The sequence below is a fragment of the Manacus candei genome, unplaced genomic scaffold, assembly GCF_025592945.1.
Source record: "Manacus candei isolate 608988 ecotype Guabito, Panama unplaced genomic scaffold, ASM2559294v1 h1tg000085l, whole genome shotgun sequence".
Taxonomy (NCBI): domain Eukaryota; kingdom Metazoa; phylum Chordata; class Aves; order Passeriformes; family Pipridae; genus Manacus; species Manacus candei.
In genome coordinates, this window is record NW_026138133.1 from 1,014,352 (window position 1) to 1,036,186 (window position 21,835).

Below are 21,835 nucleotides of genomic sequence, written 5' to 3' on the forward strand. Positions count from 1 at the left end.
GGGTCAGCTGTCCTGGTTGTGTCCCCTCCCAGGATCTTGCCCTCAATTGAGGGAGGAATGTTACAGTGCTGATGCTGTGCTCAGCAGTAGCCAAAACACCGGTGTGTTATCAACACCCTTCTAGCTGCCAACGCAAAGCACAGCACTGTGAGGGCTACTGTGGGGAAATGAACTCCAGCTGAGCCAGACCCATACACTCACCTGTCCAGATGATACAGAAGGTTCACTCTCTTGTATCAAAAGATTCAGAACACCATCAGTAGATATCCTTCATGTTCTTTCACAGAGGACACTTACAAGGCACAAGAGCTTTGCCATTCCCGCTACTGCTGAACAGTACAGATTCAACAAAAATTCTAACTCTTTAAAGTGTGGGCTAGCAGGTTTTAGAACTTCATGATATTGAGTATGAACCACTTGTTTTAACAAGTATTATAATTGTCAGTCAGAATTTGCCAACTATTTTTCCAGGTGATATCAGATGACAATGCCACAGTCCCAACTTCTACTTCCCATTCTCTACCATTTATAGCATAAATTTCAAAGCCATTTTAATCAGTCCTTTCACACATCTGAATGTAGAATTGCCACAAATGACCATTTAACACAGATAAGAAAAAGTTTTAGGCTTTCTTTTTTTATATAGTATTGCAAGTTAAAAAAAAATATATATTTGCAATTTTGCAGCTTCTTTCAAAGCAACGTCATTTTAATCTATTTTTTTTCTGTTTCCAAAATTAAGATTACCAGTCAAATCACAGTAGTAGTAATAGCAATTACAACTATTTCCTATAGGAAATAAAATATCTCAGGCCTCAAAATTATCTATTCTTTAGTGATACCTCTACAGTCTGCACAGCTAGTGGATTTTGGTGCTTTGCTGGGTTTTTATAGCAATACTAATTGCATTACCTGGCAAGCATTTCTACTTCCTTCAGAATATTTCATGATTTTCTAAACTAATTCTTTGTCTTCACATTTTTCATTCTGTATCTTTACTATTGTTGACAGTTGTCTTCTGTAATTAATGAACGTCAATAGCCTTTTTCACTACAACTGCTAATGAGTAACGTTAGAGCAATTTTTAATGTTCTCATTCTTATACCTATATGACTAGAAATCTTGATCTCTGAACCTCTAAATAGATAATACCAACCATTCTTCATATCACTTGCACTACAGGACTGGGAGAACCTGAAACATCCAGACAATGTATAACCTTGGATGAGAACTTTTTTACATTATTTATAAAAATAAATAAATCTCAGTGGAAGAGACTAAATGCAGTAGTAAGGAATCAAAGAGAAATACCTCAAACCAGACTTCAACAATTAACTGAAACCTGTTTCAAAGTTAATACAAAAGGACCCTTTATCTGAAAAGGGTCTTCAAAATCTAATATTATATCACATAATAGTAAAAATAATACAAATTATTTATCAACTTTAATGTTCTAACTTTTAGATATAACTATTCTGTTTATATAGGCATGCATTAAATGAACTATAATGTGAAATTGTTGTTACCAATGTATCCATCTCAGATTAATGATATTAAGTCAATAAAAGTTTCCCATGGTAAATTATAAGGTCTGATCATGATAAACTTTTGAAAGAATTAACAGATTTGCACTAGTCTATCTGAGTACAGGAATTAACATGAATTCATATAGATGATTGAATATTTAAAACTGATCATAGATCTCAGAATATTCAAAGTGTTGTAAGGCATTTGGTTTTCTTTCAGTTATTTTTTACATTTGCATTTTTATCCCGGAACTATATGATTCTTGGTTTTTAATTATGAAATATTTCTTTTGCAAATAAATATTGTCTCACGCAGGTCTCATTGGAAATCATTATTAGTACTTTATAATATCATATATGGATAGTGGGCAAATGCTTTTACAGGAATTTTAGGTAGAGATTTTAAGTAAGTGAAGTTTAAAACTCAACATTATATCCAGAAAAGTTGTCTACCTCAGTAATCTAAATTATCCACAAGAGCAGACATATTGTTGTATAAATGGTGATTGTTATGCAAGCTATACTAAAGTATTTTAAAAAATTAAAGATAAATAAATGAGTAATTAAATAGAATTCCAAGAATATATGGTTAGATATGGTACATGATGAGTTATGCTTTTATAAAAAATTAATGGTGTGGAACAAATATCTGATGGGTAAAACATAATCCTTCTACTTTTAGATTTTTTAGACATGGCTATAGGTTTGAGATAGTAATATTCATGCACATTAGAACAATTACTATAGGTATGTATAAGATAAATAAGTCATATTTATTATAAGTTTTGTATTTATTGCACAGACAAGGTGATAGCAAATAAGTAATAGTTTTCTGTGATCTTTTCAACACAGTGAGCCTCTACTGTGGTTTGGTTTTTTTTTTTAAATTTACATCTTATATGCAGGGGTTTTTTTATGGCAATACAAGCATATTCTAACACTACTACAACTGGAAGTTGTTATAGCATTGGTGCTTTACCTGTGTCTTAGCTGTGATTATTACCTTTGGTATTATTATATTGCAGAAGCAGAAGCAGATCAGTTTTACGTCAGATCACCTCCTAGTAGGGGCAAAAATAGATTAATTTTTTTCCCAAGTATTTATATGTAGTCTGAGAGGATTAACTTTCCTGTGTAGGCATGATAGGTACTTTCTTATGGCTCCAGATTCCACTTCAAAGTAAGGTATTTCAGAATTAAGTGCCTAAGCCTTTTTCTTTCCTTTTTTTTTTCTCCTCTGACCTACATTAGATATATTGTGTTAGATGGTGGAAAAGGTTTAGGTTTTTTTTTTTTTTTTGTTCCCAAACCGTCAGAGCATTATTTAGAAGCAGATCTTCTCTTGGTATTTTCTTTCTGGTAAAAGAAAAAAAAAAAAAAAAAAGAGAGAGAGAGAGAAGAAAAAAAATAGCATGGCTTACATTTTTATTTGCACTTTTCGATTTTCTTCTCTAAGTGGTAGAGGATCCAACAAGGAGAGGTACTGGACCTTCTCAGCAACAAGAAGATGCTGAGATGCTGGTGAGGAATGTGAAGCTGAAGGGCAGCTTTGGGTGCAGTGACCGTGAAATGATGAAGTACAAGATTCTTAGACCAGTGAGAAGGGCAGAAGCTTGCTAACTTGACTTCAGGAGAGCAGACTTCAGCCTCCTCAGGGATTTGCTTGGTGGAGTACCATGGAATAAAGCCCTAGATTCATGAGAGGACCAAGATAGCTGGTTAATACTCAAGGATCACCTCCTCCAACCTCAGAAATGTTGCATTTTGACAAAGAGGAAGTCAAACAAAGCTCCAGGACACTTGCCTGGATTATCACAGAGCTCCTGGACAATCTGAAACACAAAAAGGAGGCCTACAGAGGCTGAAAGTAAGGGCAGGCAACCTGGGAGGAATACGGACAAGTTGTCTGAGCAGCTACAGATCACATTGGGAAAGCTAGAGCCCTGATAGAAATAAATCTGTCAAGGGTTGTCAAGGGCAACCAGAACAGCTCCTAAAAGAAGCCTAGGGAAAAGGTGGACCTCTTCAGAAGGAAACAGGAGACATGGGACATGGAGATGGTTGAGGTACTCAGCAAAGTTTTTGACTTAGTCTCCACTGACAAGTGCTTTATCCACACTTCCCAAGCAGGGGAGGCAAAGACAAGGGCTGAGAGAATCAGTAACTTCCCACCATAGGAGAAGATCAGGTTCAAGACCATCTAAGGAACCTGAAGGTGCACAAATCCATGGAACTTGATGAGAAGCACCTGTCGGTCCTGAGAGGCATGGTGCACAAAGTGGCAAAGCCACTATCCATCATATTTGAGAAGTTGTGGTATTCTGATGAAGTTCCAGTTGACTGGAAAAGGAAGAACATAACCTGCACTCTTAAAAAGGGAACTACAGGCCAGTCAATCTCACCTTGGTGCCCGGCAAGATTATGAAACAGACTCCTCTGGAGACTGTGCTAAGGCACATGGAAAATAAAGAAGTAGCTGATGACAGCCAATATGGCTTCATTAAGAGTGACTCATGCCTGACAAATTTGGTGGACTTCCATGATGGGATTACAGTGTTGGTGGATAAGGGAAGAGCAACTATGTCATCTGCCTGGACTCGGGCAAAGCATTTGACACTGTCCTGCACAACAACCTCGTCTCTAAAATGGGGAGATGTGGATTTGTCGATGGATCACTCAGTGGGTAAGGAGTTGGATGGATGGCTGCACTGAAAGATTTGTGGTCAGTGGTTCAATGTCCAAGTGAAGAACAGTGATGAGTGACGTCCCTCAGGGCTTGATATGGGGACTGTCCCCACTTAACATATTTGTCAGTGACTTGGGCAGTGGGATTGAGTGCACCCTCAGCAGGTTTACCAGCAACACCAAACTGTGTGGTGTGGTCGACACACTGAAGGGAAGGGATGCCATTCAGAGGGATCTGGACAGTCTTGAAAGGTGGACCTACATAAACCTCATGAAGTTCAACAAAGTCAAGTGCAAGGTCCTGCACGTGGGTTGGGGCCAAAAAAAAATCCAGGCTGAGCAGAGAATGGATTGAGAACAACCCTGAGGAGAAGGACTTGGTGTTGTTTGATGAGAAGCTCGACATCACCCAGAAAGCCAAGAATACCCTGGGCTGCATAAATACAAGCACAGCCTGCAGGGTGAGTGAGGTGATTCTCCCTCTCTATTCCACCCTTGTGAGACTCCATCTGGAGTACTGCATCCAGCTCTGGTGCCCCTAAGATAAGAAGCACCTGGACGTGTTGGAGTGTGTCCAGAGGAGGGCCACAAAGATGATCAGAGGCCTGGAACATCTCCTGTGAAGACAGGCTGAGAGAGTTGCAGTTGTTCAGGCTGGAGAAGAAAAGGTTCTAAGGAGACCTCAGAGCAGCCTTCCAGCCTAGAGCAAGCCTATAGGAAACCTGGAGAGGGACTTTTTACGAGGGCATGCAGTGGTAGGACAAGGGGGAATGACTTTAAAATGAAAGAAGATAGGACACATCAGGAAGGAATTCTTCACCATGAGGGTGGTGAGACACTGGAAAAAGTTGCCCAGAAAAGTTGTGGATGCCTCATCCCTGGAAGTGTCAAGGCCAGGTTGGGTGGGGCTTTGAGCAACCTGGTCTAGTGAAATGTGTCCTTGCTGATGGCAGAGTGGTTGGAACTGGAATATCTTTATGGTCCCTTTCAACACAGGCTGTTCTAAGATTTGATGATTCAGTATTTTCAACAGAGTATTTTCTGCTTTGCAGGTGGAAAAAATAGTATGTTCAAAGTTAGTTTTAGTGCTTTGCCAAAGGTCACACAGTACATTTGATGGAAGAAATCTGAACTACCAACCATATTTGTAGTTTCTCAGATGGTGTCTTACTCATTCAGCCATGCTGGTTGTATTTTTTCCAGATATTCTCTATTCTCTTTGCTTTACTATCTTCTGCATTTTGAATGGTTAGCTGCAGAGTTATGAACCATTTTTCTTATTTTCATCCTCCTTCAAAAGACAAAATCTTTATTTGATTGAATTCCCTAAAATTTTAAGAGTATTTATTTTCATGCTTAAAACACATATTAAACAGTTTAAAATTATTTTTTATGACTTTAAAACCATTGATGTTGCAATGCATAAACCATTTGAGGTAAGCGGAAACTTATTTTGAAGATGTAAAGTAACTATGTCTTTCTCTTTACTCAGCAATATCTTGTGGAATTCCTAAAGCTCCATTAAATGGTGGGATATTAACTACAGATTACTTAGTTGGCACCCGTGTTACTTATTTTTGCAATGATGGATATAGGCTATCAGCCAAAGAGCTTACTACTGCAGTCTGCCAGCCGGATGGGACCTGGAGCAATCACAATAAAACACCTCGATGTGTAGGTAAGTAACGTGTAAAAAGTCCCTAGTAAGAACCTGTGTGTACATTTTGTTTATTTATCCAGGCCATAAATCTTCACATTACTTAAACTTTCATCTTCAGGTTACTTTAATCTATAAATTATTGATGGTATTAAATTGTTATGAAATGTATATTTGCAATGTATGTAACTAAGACATGCTGTGACAGCAGAAGAAATATACTAGAGCTTATAGAATATAATAAAACTAATAATTAATTTATAGCTGAATCAAAGTTAACGGTTGCAGAGGTTTATGCAAAAGCCATCTCTTCAGTGAGAGTTGCAAAATTCATATACTGCTAACAAACTCTATTTACTATCCAGAATTGCAAAACCTCTGGGATACTTGTTGGAAACTGCTGCTTATTATTTATATTCAGCCCATCATTATAGTCCTAAACCATCTGAACTTGGGGGAACATCACTGCAGAGAAAATGCATGTTTACTCCCAAAGAGAAATGGATACCAGCAGTTATAAATGGGACATGAAAACCCAGGTGATTGTAAGACTGATACAGAAATGTCAGAGTATCTGATGCACATTAGGATTTCACTTATCCAATGAATTTTGGAAATGAAAGAAAACATACCCTAAAGTAATCTTCAAGGATGTTCTCTTTCTCCTTTTTTATTTTCTTGTTCTTTTAAATTGCATTCAATCATGCATTTTCCTCTTTCTAAAGGACCAATCCAAATGGAGAAAAATAAAGTAGGAAATATTGTTATGTGTGTTAAACTTTTTTATTTCTCTTGGAGTTGTACAATATTTTTGTTCCATTTCTGGAGGAAGAACACATAGAATTAAGGCATAAGATTAAAAATGTATAGCTGTTGAAAAAAACAACTTCAACATGGATATTATTTTATCTATCACCAATGTGCAGCCTCTCAAATTTCATGGAGTTTACCTGGGTAGAAAAATACTTACTGCATTTAAATGTAGCTAACACTTTACTAAAGATTCTGGTGCCTGATATAAAGTGTCACAGGAGGTCCATCTACAGTGAATTCAACCATGCTATAGCTTCTATCTACACTGATTGCATCACTCTGAATACACAATCCCTGCTCTGGCTAGATCATTATTAATTACATGAGAGAACTCATACCTGCTAACAAAAGGCAATTTCAAATACAGCATTAGTCTTCAAAGATTATGTCACTGTATTTAATAAATATTTTTGAATTAATAACAGTACAGATTTTCCCAATTTGCCTGTACTAAGCCATAAATAACTATGTGGATTTTTTTATTTTGGCAGTTGTTACATGTCCAAGCATCAATTCTTTTACGCTGGAACATGGAAGATGGAGAATAGTGAATGGTTCACATTATGAGTATAAAACAAAAGTAGTTTTCAGCTGTGATCCAGGGTATTACGGTTTAGGACCAGCATCTATCGAGTGTCTTGCTAATGGCACCTGGAGCTGGAGAAATGAGAGACCTTACTGCCAAAGTGAGTACATGTTGCATCTTTATCTGCTGTATAGACATCAGAAGAAAATATTTTACTGGGTGAATTAGAAAATAGCTAATTAAATATTTAAAACACTTAATTATAAAAAGTGTTTCTTGATTGGAATTCCTGGGTATCCAAAAGGCTATTATTAACAAATATAATACATTAGGTTTAGTGACAAGGGCATATCTGTAAGCACACTTCTGGATTTTAAAGGTCCCTATATTTATAAATGTAAAAGGAAGTAGTAGAGAACATTTTCCTATATATTTTTTTCGGTCAGGAATGCTGTATGGTCTAGAAAAATGCAAAACCTTTGTATATTGTCTGCATGCTTGATAAATAAAATAATCTCTCCTTTCAGCTAGTTGTCATGTAATGTGCATTTACACACATCCAGATCATTCCTACCATTAGCTGGTGTGCTGATAACCTGCAGTAGTTAATTTTCAAAAATTAAGTAATGAATATTGAGATATTTAAAGCAATTAAATGTTCTTCCCGCACACACCCCTGTGAAAAGCAAGTTTCTTCATACATTTGAATTTAGACACCTCTTTTTCAAAACTGTAGGGTTTTGGTTACACTTTGAAGCCCCAGAGCTCCTTCTCTTTATGGAACACCTTGTGATGTGGGACATGATTGAGCTTTTGGTGCATGTATTGAAAACGTGTCTGCACATTCGTGTAAAAATCCAAACATACTGAAAAAGTTTGCAGATGAGTCAGATAACTATGGCTTTAGAATTTATTGACAATAAACACAAAACTAATTAAAAAAAAAGAAGTTAAAAAATGCAGTTTCAAAACCAGGTATTATTACATTGGAAATTAACCTTCATTTTGATTTCTTTATAAGTGGAAATATAATTTATAATTTAGAGTATTTTTAAAAGTTAACTGCAATATTTCACCTCTGCTAGTATTAAAAATACTGTGTATATGTCTGTATCTATATCTCTCTGTGTATATAGTTATTTGACATATAAAATTTGTATTTTTAACCTTTTTTTCTTTAAAAGACAAACTATTTTTCACTGTTTTGAGAAGTTTTGTTTGAAATATTACCACTTTTTTCAAGCATAAAGTGCACTAGCTGGTTTCACCCTCTTATTTAGTAATAGTAAAGCTATTTTTATTATTAAAATAACATTGATAAAGAAAAAATATTATTTTGAATGAAAAGATGCTTTGAATTGTAAATAAATAGCAAGGAATTCCATGAATATAATTCGCTCCTTTTAAAAATGATGTGTGTGAATGGTGAGGTAAGCATGTCATTATGAACTAGAAGATCAAAACAACATCTGCCCAGAGAAAGATAATTTTAAAACTGACAACAATTGTGGTATTCCGATATGCAAGACAAGTACTTGATAAAACCAAAATTAACCTGAATTTAATAATGTTCCTAATGGCTTTTTTAGGTTTACAGAAACAATTTTGATTGGTTTTCCCCCTCTCTTTCTTAAGTATTATTTCTAGGGAAGTAACAGTTTTTATTTGCAGTTTTTAATCTATTTTTTCTACAGAACAAAATGCTTCAAGGTGTGAAATCTGGTTGACTGGTTGATAAGTATTACTGGTAGATAAGTACTGTTTTATGTGTGTTTGTGATACTTAACTGTACATTTCTGTTTTGTTTTGGTTTTGTCATGAAGTTATTTCTTGTGGAGAACTTCCTACACCTCCCAATGGAAATAAGATTGGAACTCAAATCACCTATGGATCTACAGCTATATTTACCTGTGACTCAGGATACATGTTAGTTGGCTCTGCAGTGAGGGAATGTCTGTCATCTGGACTCTGGAGAGGAATTGAGACGAGATGTTTAGGTACAGATACTGTCATGACTTGACTATTTTCTTTCTCTCTAGCGGACAAAAGTAAGCAAAGACAAACAGCTTGTCTCTTTCTGTTAGCAGAGACATTGAAGAGGGATCTGCATGTGTGTGGCTGGGTGGGTTGTTTTTCTTACCAAAGTATAAGAAATTATCAAATTATATAATTACCTTTTCAGAAATTTTAATATCTTTCCAACATGCAAAACCTGTGTTACTGTATTTATGTGTATGTCTTCAAAGTAGAACTATACATAAAAAGCAAGACAGACTGATTCCGTATGTGTCAGCATAATACATATCCTCAGTAAAATATCTGCATGGTAGCCTGAACTCAGTGGTAGTGTTATGGAATTAAACTGTACTCTTGAAAAGATACAGAAGGAGATAAAAAAAGTTTTTGCAAACTTTGACAGGACCACTGCAGCCATGTTTCTAAGAGAAAGTCACTGTCCAGCCACTATTTATGCAATTTGACGCCCTTGTACATGTTTAGGTATCTTCACCTATTTAAAATACTCAGACATCAGTCCCTGAATTATTTATGAATGAGATGAACACATGAAACAATTTCAAGGCTTCTTTCTGATTCATCATCTTGTGTACCTTGAGCTGGTTTATTGTCTTTATTGTAGAGACATTGATTTTAACTCTATATGCAATCAAAATTTTAATTTCAGTTGAAATCAAAGCTGTGATAGTATTCTGATTTAGAATGAAATATGTAAGTCATATTGTATTTTGTCATTTGGGAGGCATGAGTATATTACAGAATATCCATAAACAGAGACTTTCAGAAAATCTGAACTAGTATATATTTTAAATATAGGGATTTGTTGCAATACCTCTTTGTGCAGATTGCCATTCACCTTTTTAAACTACTCTCCATCCAAAATAATTTTCCTTCTCCAATACACCTTATTTGGTGCAAATCTGCACTTAAGTGAATGACTCATGAATGAGCAAAGGTTTTGCTTATCAAACTACAAGTCTGAAGCTGGAATGTTCCCTGACATACAGCTGAGAGGGGCAGAGTCCTTGTTTATTTTTCACTTTTACTGTGGAAACCATTCAGCGGAGGAGGGGGAAAAAAGAAAAGATCTTCATGTTTGATAATTTTTTTCTTCTAAATTATCATCAATTATAAAACAGATTGTTTTAAATCTAAAAGTTTTAAGGCCCCTTAGTATGTATGTAATCAAAATGTTCTGCTTTTGTTGTTGTTTGTTGTTGTTTGTTTTTTTTTTCATTTTTACTGATTTATCTGCAAAAGTTACAGCTCTTTGAGTTTGGAGAAATGTAAAAATATTAATCAGAGAAATATTAATCTAAAAACAGCCAAATTGCCCTCTATTTGTGAATAGCATCTTGAAAAAATACTTGCATTTTAGAATTTTGCCAAAATAACTTGATGCCAAGATCATCACAGAGTGAATTGAATTTCTCTTACATTTGCCTATAGAAATAAAAATGTAATACAATCTTAATAGTACTAACAGGTTGCATAGTCTTTACTTGCAGAAGACTTAAGAAGACTTAAAGAAGACTCCTGCTTCTCAGAAAATATTAGTTATTATTAAGTTTGTATGCTGTAATGTCCAGGAACAAGAAACAGTTAAGAAAACAACTATATGACTGGAGGTGAAAACTAATCTAAAAAGACACCTTTTGTATCAGACATAGGAGCACAGCAAATCTTTAAATGTGTATCTTGAAAGCTTTATTGATGGCAAATTGTTGAAGATAGCATGAATGTTTTACAGAGAAATAGAATGTAGTATACTTCATATATATAGCAAGCAAAAAAGCATGTATACCTTGGCAAAAAAAAAAAAAAAAGAAAACTAGTGACAGAGCAAATTAATAAAAGGGAGCAATGGCTGCCCTAATTGCTTTTGCAACAACACTACCTTCTATGTTATATCCCTGTGCAGAAATCAGCTTCTTGCAAAGACTCAGACTAACTCAGTTCAATTCTTCTTTCTTCCACAAGTAATTTAAGACTTAAGATAGAAGGATGGGTTGAGCTAATGACAAATCAGAAGTCAGAAATGTTTTTAAGAAGGAAGAGAAAGAAAATGCTGTTGGAAGGTGGAGGAAATGGTGTACATTAAAGAAATATTAGAATGTGAGAGAAAAGGAGATAAAATACAGGAGGAAGATCTACAGAGTGGGTATTTTAATGGTTCAAGAAATTAATTTTTGTGCAACTTATCAGTAAATTCTGGTGTTTGTTTTCAATAACTGCAAAATAGTAAGAAAAAATTTATTTTCACTTTCTACTTTTAAAGTTTTTCTCTCACAGTTGTAAATATTTTCTATCCTTTATCACTTGTACTTGCTGAGAAATGTATTTATGCTTGGACTGAGACGACTACCATTGTATTTCTGTTTTAAGTTTTGAAGATGCCCTGCAAAATCACTGAGATGACATTAATGAAATCCTATAGGATAACATAATACCCTTTTCCAACTGTTTTGTTTAAAAATACCAGTTATTTTTTTTCAAAAGTGTTACTCAAATTATTTCATTGCATTGCTGCGTTAGACAACTTGATTTTCATTCCAGTTATGTGTAATTTGAAAAATTATGAAAGGTAAAATAAACGTGAGTCTAAGTATTCTGCAACAGAACTTAAAACTAGTTCATGTTGAACCTAATCAGAGAGAAATGAGAACTAAAACAGAGGTAAACTTTATTTCATTGATCTTTTTTTTTTTTGGCTTCTTTTTAAAAAAAAGAAGGATAATACTTTATGGATATTGAATCTGTTGCAAAAATTGGAACATTTAACACAGCTGCCCTCCTTTCTGAATATCACTTTATTTTTCCTTAAAGAATACCTAAATAACAATGTAGTAATCCAAAAATCATCACATAATAATCTCAGTTTTAATACAATGTGGTAGGAAATTGAGTTCTGAATCTTGTTCTCCATAGCTGGTGAGAAGAAACAATGTTCAAATTGAAAAAAAATAACAAAACAAAAGAGAGCTTCTGAAGTAATTCCGTTGTCAAAATTTTCATAACAAATATTTCAAAATATTTTATCGTGAAAAAATACGAGAAAAAAATCATTTGGTCTTTTAGAATAAAATAACAGGCAAAGATAAAAATCAGGACTGTTGTGTCTTCAAGGTTACAGACTGCCCCTCACAATTTATTGTGCTTGATCTTTTTCGGAAACAGGTTCTGGGGGATAGTCTATGTAGTAAATCCTGGTGAAACATTCAGAAACATAGAACAGATTTTTACTGAATATACTACTTATAAAAAGAGAGTGAAAAATCTGTGATTTTGTTATACGATTTCCTCTTGGAAAAATATTTAAATATGTTTCCTGTATTATTTCAGTTAACATTTTAGAAAGCCTAGTCCAAAACACTCAACAAAATAAAACTTACAAAGAAAAGTATAGCATGCTTTGAAAAGTCTTTCTGTTGGATGCAATTCTTCTTATATATAATGGAGCACCTGTTTTCTTAGATTATTCCAAAGCATTCAGATTTCATACTTCTCTTCTGGAGGCATGTAATTTAATTGAGTTTCTCTCAGTTATGTGACTGATAGCAATTTTAAAAGATGTTTAGACATCTCATCAATGAAAGCCATGTGAAAAAACAGGGAAAATTATTATTTTTAAGCAATAGTTTAACTCATTAGAGGAAAGGTATCTTATGCACACTTTTCTTTTTTGTTGATTGGTGAGCTTACTCTATGGTCTCACATTTCTTGAAGTTGTGACTTTGTCCTCTTCATCTCAGGTATACTGCACTTAAAACTTTTTACCTAATTCCTTCTCCATTCCTCATGACATATTGATAAAACAGATTGTTTTATATTGTCTCCTTTATTTACCAAAAGTTATTGCTGTTATTTCCTACAGAGAAAGACTCAACAACTGCTGGAACAATAGTTTTGTTCAGTTCTGCAACTTAGTATTAAATCTAAAATCAATATAAACCATGAAATATAATTACATTATTTTAGTTATTGTAGTTATTTTAGTTCACTTGGAGAAGTAAAGACGCCTTTTAAAATACTGTGTCCATATGAATAAAAATGCAGAAATGAAGAATGGAGTTTACTTGGTGAATAAGGCATAAGTGTGGTTCCAATACTGGGCTAATACTAGAGGAGTTTTCAATACAGACAGATGGGTAGCAGAAAAAAGCTATTTGGGTTAGAGGGTACATTAAATGTCAGCATTTGTACTTCCTATATAATAATATCAGGAAAACCTTTCATCTGTTCTCCTAAGAGAAATATTAAACCTGTGCCTTTGTCTGCATTAACACATAATCCAGCAGAAAGAATAGATCACGAGACAAGTAATTGATTCTGAATTTTCTATATCTGTATTACATGTTTCAGATAATTGTCCTTGGACTGTATCTGGTCTCGTTCTCTGGGCTAAATGTCATCATTACTCATATGATTCTGACTTGTCAAAAAGACCTGTCAATAATGTTGACCACTTTGTCTCCAAGAGGAGATGAAACACTTGTTTTGTGCTCCTAGAGACTTCTCAATGTACTTCCTCTGAAAGGAAGCTAATTTGTTCATAGTAAAACCACTCAGCACATTTAAGAGTTAGAAGGAAGAGATGAACCAAAATGCTAATGTATACACAACCTTTGACTTGTTAGCTGGGGAATATTTACCCCAGTTTTACTCAACTTTTCATTTTTTCATACAAAAACACCAGTTTTAAACACTAATGAGTCATTAGTGGCAGCTTGTTACTCATAAAGGAAAGAATAGTTATCAAACAGCTCTGTACAGAACAGTGCTGTCAACAGGGTCAAAAGAATAGCAGACTTACTGTCTGGGGCAAAGAAACCATGTAAGCTGACAGTGAAAAATATTCAGTGCATTAATTTACCAGTGCTAGTTTTTATATTTTTCCAATCAGCTTTCAGTCACTGAAAGGTTTCTGTGGGTATGTAACCTCTGAAGTGTAACCTTCCTACCACTATTTTCATACTTAAGACTTCTAGAAAAATATATAAGCAACTAACTTGTCTTCGCTGTTTTTAAATATCTTTCTTTATCTTGTTATTGCAATTAAAGGAGAATCTGTATCTCCAGTGATACTGAATTAATATATCTAGAGTTAACCATAGGCTTCTCTTTATTCTTCAGTACTACTGCATAATAATAACAACTAGACTTTCAAATTAGGTACATGATGTTTCATCTTTAAAAAAAATATTCAGTTGTTTAAAGGAATTCAGCAAAAACTTCCCTTTATGTACCATGGATTAAAAAAGATTTAAAAGAACTTTACCAGTCATCTTGAACAGTTTAATTCAACTTGAACAGCTGTCAAGATGAGGACCTTCTGAAAATAGCAGGAGAAATACCCCAAACCCTGCTTCGTCCGGTGCTGCGCCTTCTTATATCCTTATAAAAAATGAAAGCCCTGTAAAGAAGAAAAAAAATGCCAGGAAATAATTCTTCCCTCCTCAACTGAGGTCATCTTGACAGGTTAATTAACTTTGTTGAGTAATAACCTAAATCTCTTTTTTCAATAATACATTGGTATGTAGTTTTCTTTCACTACTATGCTCATGTTTGACGCTACTGACAACGAAAATAAGCACAGGCACATTTTTGCCATTTAATGTAAAGATTCTGTATTCATTTATTCCTACTCTTTTCATCTCAGAGAGCAACCTGCAGAAAAGAAACATCATTTACAGCTAAGGTTTCAAAGGTTCTGACATGAAGTTATTAGGCTCATTCTTCATTGCTAGAGCTGGGTTTCATGTCAAATTAGATAATTTATTTGGTGCTCACAGGTTATTAATATCTTTCATTCCTAATTTTTGACTAATTCTGTTTCTTAATATTTCATGTAGTTATTCCTTATTTGTTTTGCTGGACTGGAAATGGTGAATGTTATACTGCTTATTTCCCCTCTCAAATCTGCTACTCAGTAAAACCTTCACATTTAGTACCTTTTAGTCTCTTTTTTATGTAGGTTTCACTTGTCTTTACAAGAGTGACATCTGTTGATTCAGTATTATAAATTATAAGTTACATTAAGACCTAGGGGTCTCATCTGAATTCACAGAACTGCTACATAGGTCTTTTATATCTGTATCATAATAAAAATGGAACTACATCCAGTCTTATGGTACAGCATCAAAATAGAGACACTGACAATGAACAAAGCTATCGTGAGAACAGTCTAGAATAGCCTAATCTAAAGTAGTAGAATCCTAACCTAGTGTGAAGTCAGCTATTTACTACTACTGTGTATTGGAATATACTTTTTCCCTCAGTAGTGGTAATTATGATAATCAATGATTGGAAATTGTTGAATGGAGATTTTGCTTAATATTTTTTCATTTTTTTTCAGCTTTTCTTCTATCCATTACCCAGTCCTTAATGCAGTGGAATAAATGTTCTGGGTTTTATATGTTTGTATTTGTCCATGTATCATACAAGGGTTTATTTTTTTCTGTCTCTTTCCTTCTGATAAATGCAGGTCAGAAGTACAGTATTGATGTTACTGCTTGAGCCACTCCTTCTGTCCCATATTTCCTGCAACTCTTTTATAATTGTTTTTAATTATTTGTTTTCAATAGCTTTCCAAGGTGACCCCAACAGTTTTGTTTTGGCTTGTAATCTGAATATTACTTTGGGCATAAAAAAAGTGTATTCCATTAGGTAATAATAACATTACTATTAAAGTCTTTTATCCATGATACTTAAATATTCCATGACTTATTGGTATGTTAAACAGGAGTGTAAATTGATAACAGAATAAGTATTTCTTAGATAATTTCTCATCTATTTCCAAAATACGTTTACTGACAAACGAGAAAACTAAAAAAAAGAAAAGAAAAGGAGACAACATTGCTGGTCAGTATTTGATCCTTTGATTTCCCTGCAGTACTCTTAGTTTCTTTTTCCTCAGCAGTCCTGTTCTTTTTACTTCCTTATCTTTTTGCATCTGTTTTCCACTTTTTGGCATAGTTTTCTGGCATATTTTGATCATACTCACAGAGAGTTCTGTCAATATGATATCCATTTTGCATTATTTGCATTCAGTCCTCATTGAAAACACTACACTTTCAGAGCTTAGCTCCTGTGCAGTTTTGTATCTGAATTGCATTTAGGAGGAATAATTTTCTGTCTTATTGCAAAAGACAGTTAACTAGATCTTATGGTTATTATGAATCAAGGCTATCTATTACAACAATCAGTGCTATCATTTTGTTCAGTTTCATTATATCGAGTTCCATAACTAAAATGTTCATCTTCCATATCCTATCCCATTCAACTGGGATAAGTATGACATGTCTCAAATGAGAACAGATTTAAAATTATGTCCCTTTATGGGTTTGCACAATGTTTTTGCTGTGGTAAAATTGTGCGTTGCTCCTTGTTTATGCCAGTATGACAAAACTGACATCATTTACATGGAAGATGGGAGAGATGTATAATACAAGCAAGTGACAAAATGTTTTAGGGATACCCAGGAGATAAATTGAAGGAATAGAGTTGATCTTTGATGCCATTTAACACTAAGTATGTCTCATTCAGAAACAAATTCAGTTTCTCAGAAAACTATATCTGTGCCGTATTCATTTTCCTCAGGCTAAAAAAGAATCAGCAGTAATCTGAAAACTTTGAAAACTTTTCACATAAAAAAACCCCTTCAAACCCCAAACTCACTATTTGTATATATGTGAACACCTATATATGTTGCAAACACATAATGTGCAATGGAAAGCAGAAAAAGCTACTGAATGGCACTTCAAAAATTCATTTCAGAATCTTAATAAGGAAAAATAAATTTATTTGCCACAAAGCCCTTAAAATAAGAGTTTTAATTGAAGTCCTGAAAAACAATTAACAGCAGAATTGATCATGAAAACTACCAGAATATGCTTAATGAGTATGAGCAAATCTTTAATGTATAATGATAATTTTGGAATTCTTTTTGTCACAGGTATCTTAATAGAAAATTGTTAAAGGGAAGAATTCTACTAATATTCATGAGAAAAATGAATAAACACCTTACTTTTGGAAGAAAAGCAACAAAACCAGAATAGAATTGAAAAGAAATTGAGTAATAATTACTCTTCGAGATATAGGTGTGGATGGTGATAGGAGTTTTTGTTGTTTTATTTTTTCTTCCTCTATGTTTGTTTTTTTTCCATGATATTAGAGAAGAAACAATAGCAACTATTATAACCTGAAGGTCTTTATTTCCTCTGACAGAGAACATCTCTGTGGATATGTGAAACAGAGTGAGAAAATAAAACCAGAAAAGAATAAAAGTTATGAAAATTAATTAATGAGTTCATGACTTTATGACATCTTAGGGAATTTACTCAGCTGCATAAATTAGTGGAAATTCCAATAATATTCTCAAATGTTCTCTTAACAGGAACTTTGTATACCATTATATACACTTCCATAGCAAACACAGTGAACTGCTTACTACATGCACCTGACAGATGGTATTTTGAAAATAAAACAAGTGAAGCTGAACCCATCAGTTTGGGGTGTTGGCTTGTTTTTGTTGTTTTGGGTTTTTTTTTTCTGTTTTGTTTGTTTGGTTTGGTTTAAATGTTTTTTTATGTCTCTCAGTCACACAAAACATCCCCCGGAAAGCAAAGTGAAAACTGGTGGAAAATGCTGCAAATCCCAAATGTTTCTTATTTCTTTTTAGATTTGCAATGAAAAATGTGTCACAAGTCTGGTATATCCTGTTTTTAAATGATGTTTACTTTCTTAACACTGTCACAATAGGTTTACTTAGAATTCTGTTATGATGGAACTACAGCTTTATAATATCCTTCATGCACTTAGATTTATTTATTTTACACTTTAGAAATCTGACATGGGGATAGAAGTAGGTTCTAATATTTTAAAAATATCAATTTCCTTAATAGTAGTGAGAAGTTTATAATTAGTCATGAAATATAGTTAGTGCTCCAAAGATGTAACTCATACAGAGTAGGAGGAAATAATCAAGACAGAGGGATTTGAAGTGATGGAATCATAAGGAGCTCAAGTTGGAAGAGAGCTTTAAATATCCTCTGGTCCAACATTTCCTGGCATAGGGAGATGAAATGGGATTATCTAGCACCCTATCTGCAACACCTGTTTGGTTTCCCACACCTATCCAGTCACATCTTGAAAATTTCCAGTGATGTGGACTCCCATCACATCCCTGGGTGGGTTGTTCCAGTGAATGCTTGTTCTTATTATCAAAAAAATTCTTTCATATGTCAGGATGAAACCTCTCCCAGTGCAACTTGTACTCATTACCCCTCGTCCTCTCCATGTGACTCCATGGGAAGAGAGACCCTCTATTCTCTTTATAGACACCCTTTAACTACTGGAATACTGTGGTAAGGTCCCCCCAAGCCTTCTCTTCTTCAGGGACTAACACCTTCAGCCTTTCCTCACAGACAGGTTTTTCAACCCTTTGATTATCTTCAAGGCTCTCCTTTGGACCCTCTCCCATCTGTCTGCAGTCTTTCTGAAGTGGTGGGGACAAGAATAGACACATTACTTCATGTGCAGCCTGACAAGCATTGAGTAAAGGGGGATGATCACGTCTCTACTGCTGCTAGTAATGTTTTTGCAGATGCAGCCCAAAATCCAATTTGCCTTCACTGCTGCAGCTGCACACTCTGACTCATGGTCAGCTTGTTGTCCACCAGGACCCCCAGGTCCCTTTCAGTGATAATGTTCCCCAGCCACACAGATCATGGCCTGTTCTGGGTTCTTTGGTTACGTTGTCCCAGGTGCAGAACCTTACAGACTCTTTATTACAAAGTCTTTATTACAAACTCATAGAATTCTGGCTCACCCACTCTTCCAGCCTGTCTAGGTCTCTCTGTAAGATGGCTTTTCCTTTTCACATGTCCACCTCACTATCAGTCTGATGTCCTCAGCAGAATTGTGAGGCTGATTTCAATTGCATCATTAATCAGATCATTTATGAAGATATTCGACGTCATGTGGCCCAGTATTGATACCCGAGGATCACTGCCAGCCTGAGTGAAAAAGCATTGATCATCACCCTTTTAGTGCAGCCTGTTAGTCAATTCTCTACCCATCTTACAGGTCACCCACCCAACCTGTATCTTGCCATTTTGTTCAGGAAAAGGCTGTGGGGAATGGTATTAAATACACCATTTTACTGAAGTCCAGGTAAGCAACATCCACTATCCCCCCCTTGTCAACAGAAGGTGTTGAAGAAAGTCAAAAGAAAAGAAGAAATTAAAAAGAAGTCTGAGATTTATGACAATTGAGAGGAAGTAGTTTAAGAGGATGAGAATTTTAAATGACTTTAAATTTTCTGGAGAGAAACAGGGACATTGATGCAAGAGGTACAGATGATTTACAATGACTTTTCACCTGTTGAAGTTGTGTGTGTTTTTGTAACATCTATACACAGTTGCAGAAGCTGCTGTCTGATCTTAGTCGCAGGCTTCACATATTGAATTGCTTCTCTGCACATGAAACAGAGCTTGACCTTTCTGGTGATGTATTCTGCTTCCATTCTGCCATAAAGCAACTGCCATAAAGCCATTCTTGATTAAGAACCAAACCATATATTGTAATTAAATGCAACTAGAAAAATATTTCCTTGAACATGGTCTTAATCACTGCAGACTGTCTGGTTGCACTTTTGACAGAAACCAGTCTTTTCCAGCTCAGTTTTTATTCCTCATCTGGTTAGTCCTGTTTATCATCAAAAATGTGGTAGGATAGGGAAATTAGTCCCTTTGAGGCATGTTCAAAAAAGTCTGCTACTTTCTGAATGGATTATGAACTTCCAGGAGAATCAAAAACTGCTGTGACAAAAATTTTATAAACATGTAGTATGCCATCTAATCCTAGAAAACATAAAACAAATTTCAAGTATACCTGGTCCTTACACAACACTGAGGGAAATGGGGAGGGGACAATGAAGGCAGAATACAACCTTAAACAGTACTAGATTTGGACTCCTGCTAACTATACAGAAGTCAAATTGCAATCACCAATTTAATAAGTGTGAAGGTTCGTATACAACCTATATTGTAAATTCTGATGTTTTTATCATGAATCATACAATGAAATACAATACAAGGCTCAATTTATAAGAAAATGGAAGATTTTCAGGTTTTTTTAAAGACATTTCTAGCCCCAAATGAATGAGGCAAAATGCTAAAATTATATCACAGTATTATAAGCACTTAAAATTTCAAAGGAAAAAACCAATCCAAACCATATTACTTCTAAATGTCCTTTCTTATTTGCAATTCCATGCTTTGGGTGTTTGTTTGTAGGGGCTATTTGAGGAGAAGTAGAGGAAAAAAGAAGAGCAGAGGAATTTGGGTGGCTGGTAATAATTTTTTTCACAAAAGTACTGCCTGTTTTTCTTGCTTGTCTACTCTTTTTTTGCAGTGAATTGTCTACTGTATTTCATAGTCTTCATGAAGTCAATTGTTCTTAGAGGATTTTTCCATCAGCATGTTTTTTGCTGAATCACAGTGCCCATTTTCCAGGATTCATTAAGAAAAATAGTAATGAATGACACAAAGTTCATTCATTTTCCCAGCTTCTCTTTAGATAAAATGTCTCTTTGTGACTGTCATAGTGCTTTCATGGCATAAATACAGTATTTCTCATATTTTGAGAATACAGGGTAGAAGATTAGACCTAGACAGAAAGATTTTTGTTTGCAGGACATTTGGCAGCAGTTGTGCTGACTGCCTTCAACCAAAACATGTTAACGTCTTTGGGATTCCCCTGGGATCAATAGGACAGAAAGAATAGAAAACAATCCAGAGAGTCAGATTCCAACAACAAATTGTCCAAGTTAATTTTTTTACATTGTAAGGAGGCTATATTTATAATGTCCACATGGCTTGATATCTATAATATTTATATTATTTAATTTGTATTTATATTATTTTTTAAATATTTATTTAAATGTATGATGGTTAAATGTTACCTGTATTAGGTTTAATCATAATCAAAATAAAACTAAGGGAAATAATATAGACTTTTTACAGGTTATAATAAAAAGGAATTACTCATATTTTAAAAAAAAATCATTAACATATATGACATTTAATCTCTTTGCTATGTTGTCTATTTGCACTTCTTTATGTGTACAATTCTACCTATACAAATACAATACTACAGATTCCCCCAATTTAATAAAAATAAAGCTTTTAATTAAGTTAATTAAATAAAAAGGAAAGATATTCGGCATTTCTTTGTTTTAGTTAAGGAGGTTTATTTAAAATTTCTCTGGCATACTTACTGATTTATTTTCCTTTTTTCTTTTTTCTTTCTTTTTTTTTTTTTTATTTAATTGTTATTTTTATATTTTTTTACTGTGAAAAAATCTAGCTGGTCACTGTGGTATTCCAGATCTTATAGTCAATGGACAAGTAATAGGAGAAAATTATGGATATAGAGACACAGTTGTATACCAGTGCAGTCCTGGTTTTCGATTGATTGGTTCTTCTGTAAGAATATGTCAACAGGATCACAACTGGTCTGGTCAGCTTCCATCTTGTGTGCGTAAGTAAGAATGTCAACACATATGGATTTATGTTGCAGGAATATTTATGTCAGAAAGATGAGGATTGA

At 34.4% G+C, this 21,835-nt stretch overlaps 1 protein-coding gene across 4 annotated transcripts in view; it reads left to right on the forward strand.

Moving 5' to 3' along the window:
* CSMD3 (CUB and Sushi multiple domains 3) overlaps positions 1-21,835 on the forward strand; it is a 619,378-nt gene that overhangs the window by 539,640 nt on the left and 57,903 nt on the right. For all 4 annotated transcript variants that reach the window (XM_051812144.1, XM_051812141.1, XM_051812142.1 and 1 more), the window contains 4 exons: positions 5,704-5,889; positions 7,173-7,367; positions 9,031-9,204; positions 21,593-21,766. In XM_051812144.1, the coding sequence (XP_051668104.1) occupies positions 5,704-5,889; positions 7,173-7,367; positions 9,031-9,204; positions 21,593-21,766 (729 nt within the window). The remainder of the gene's footprint in view (positions 1-5,703; positions 5,890-7,172; positions 7,368-9,030; positions 9,205-21,592; positions 21,767-21,835) is intronic.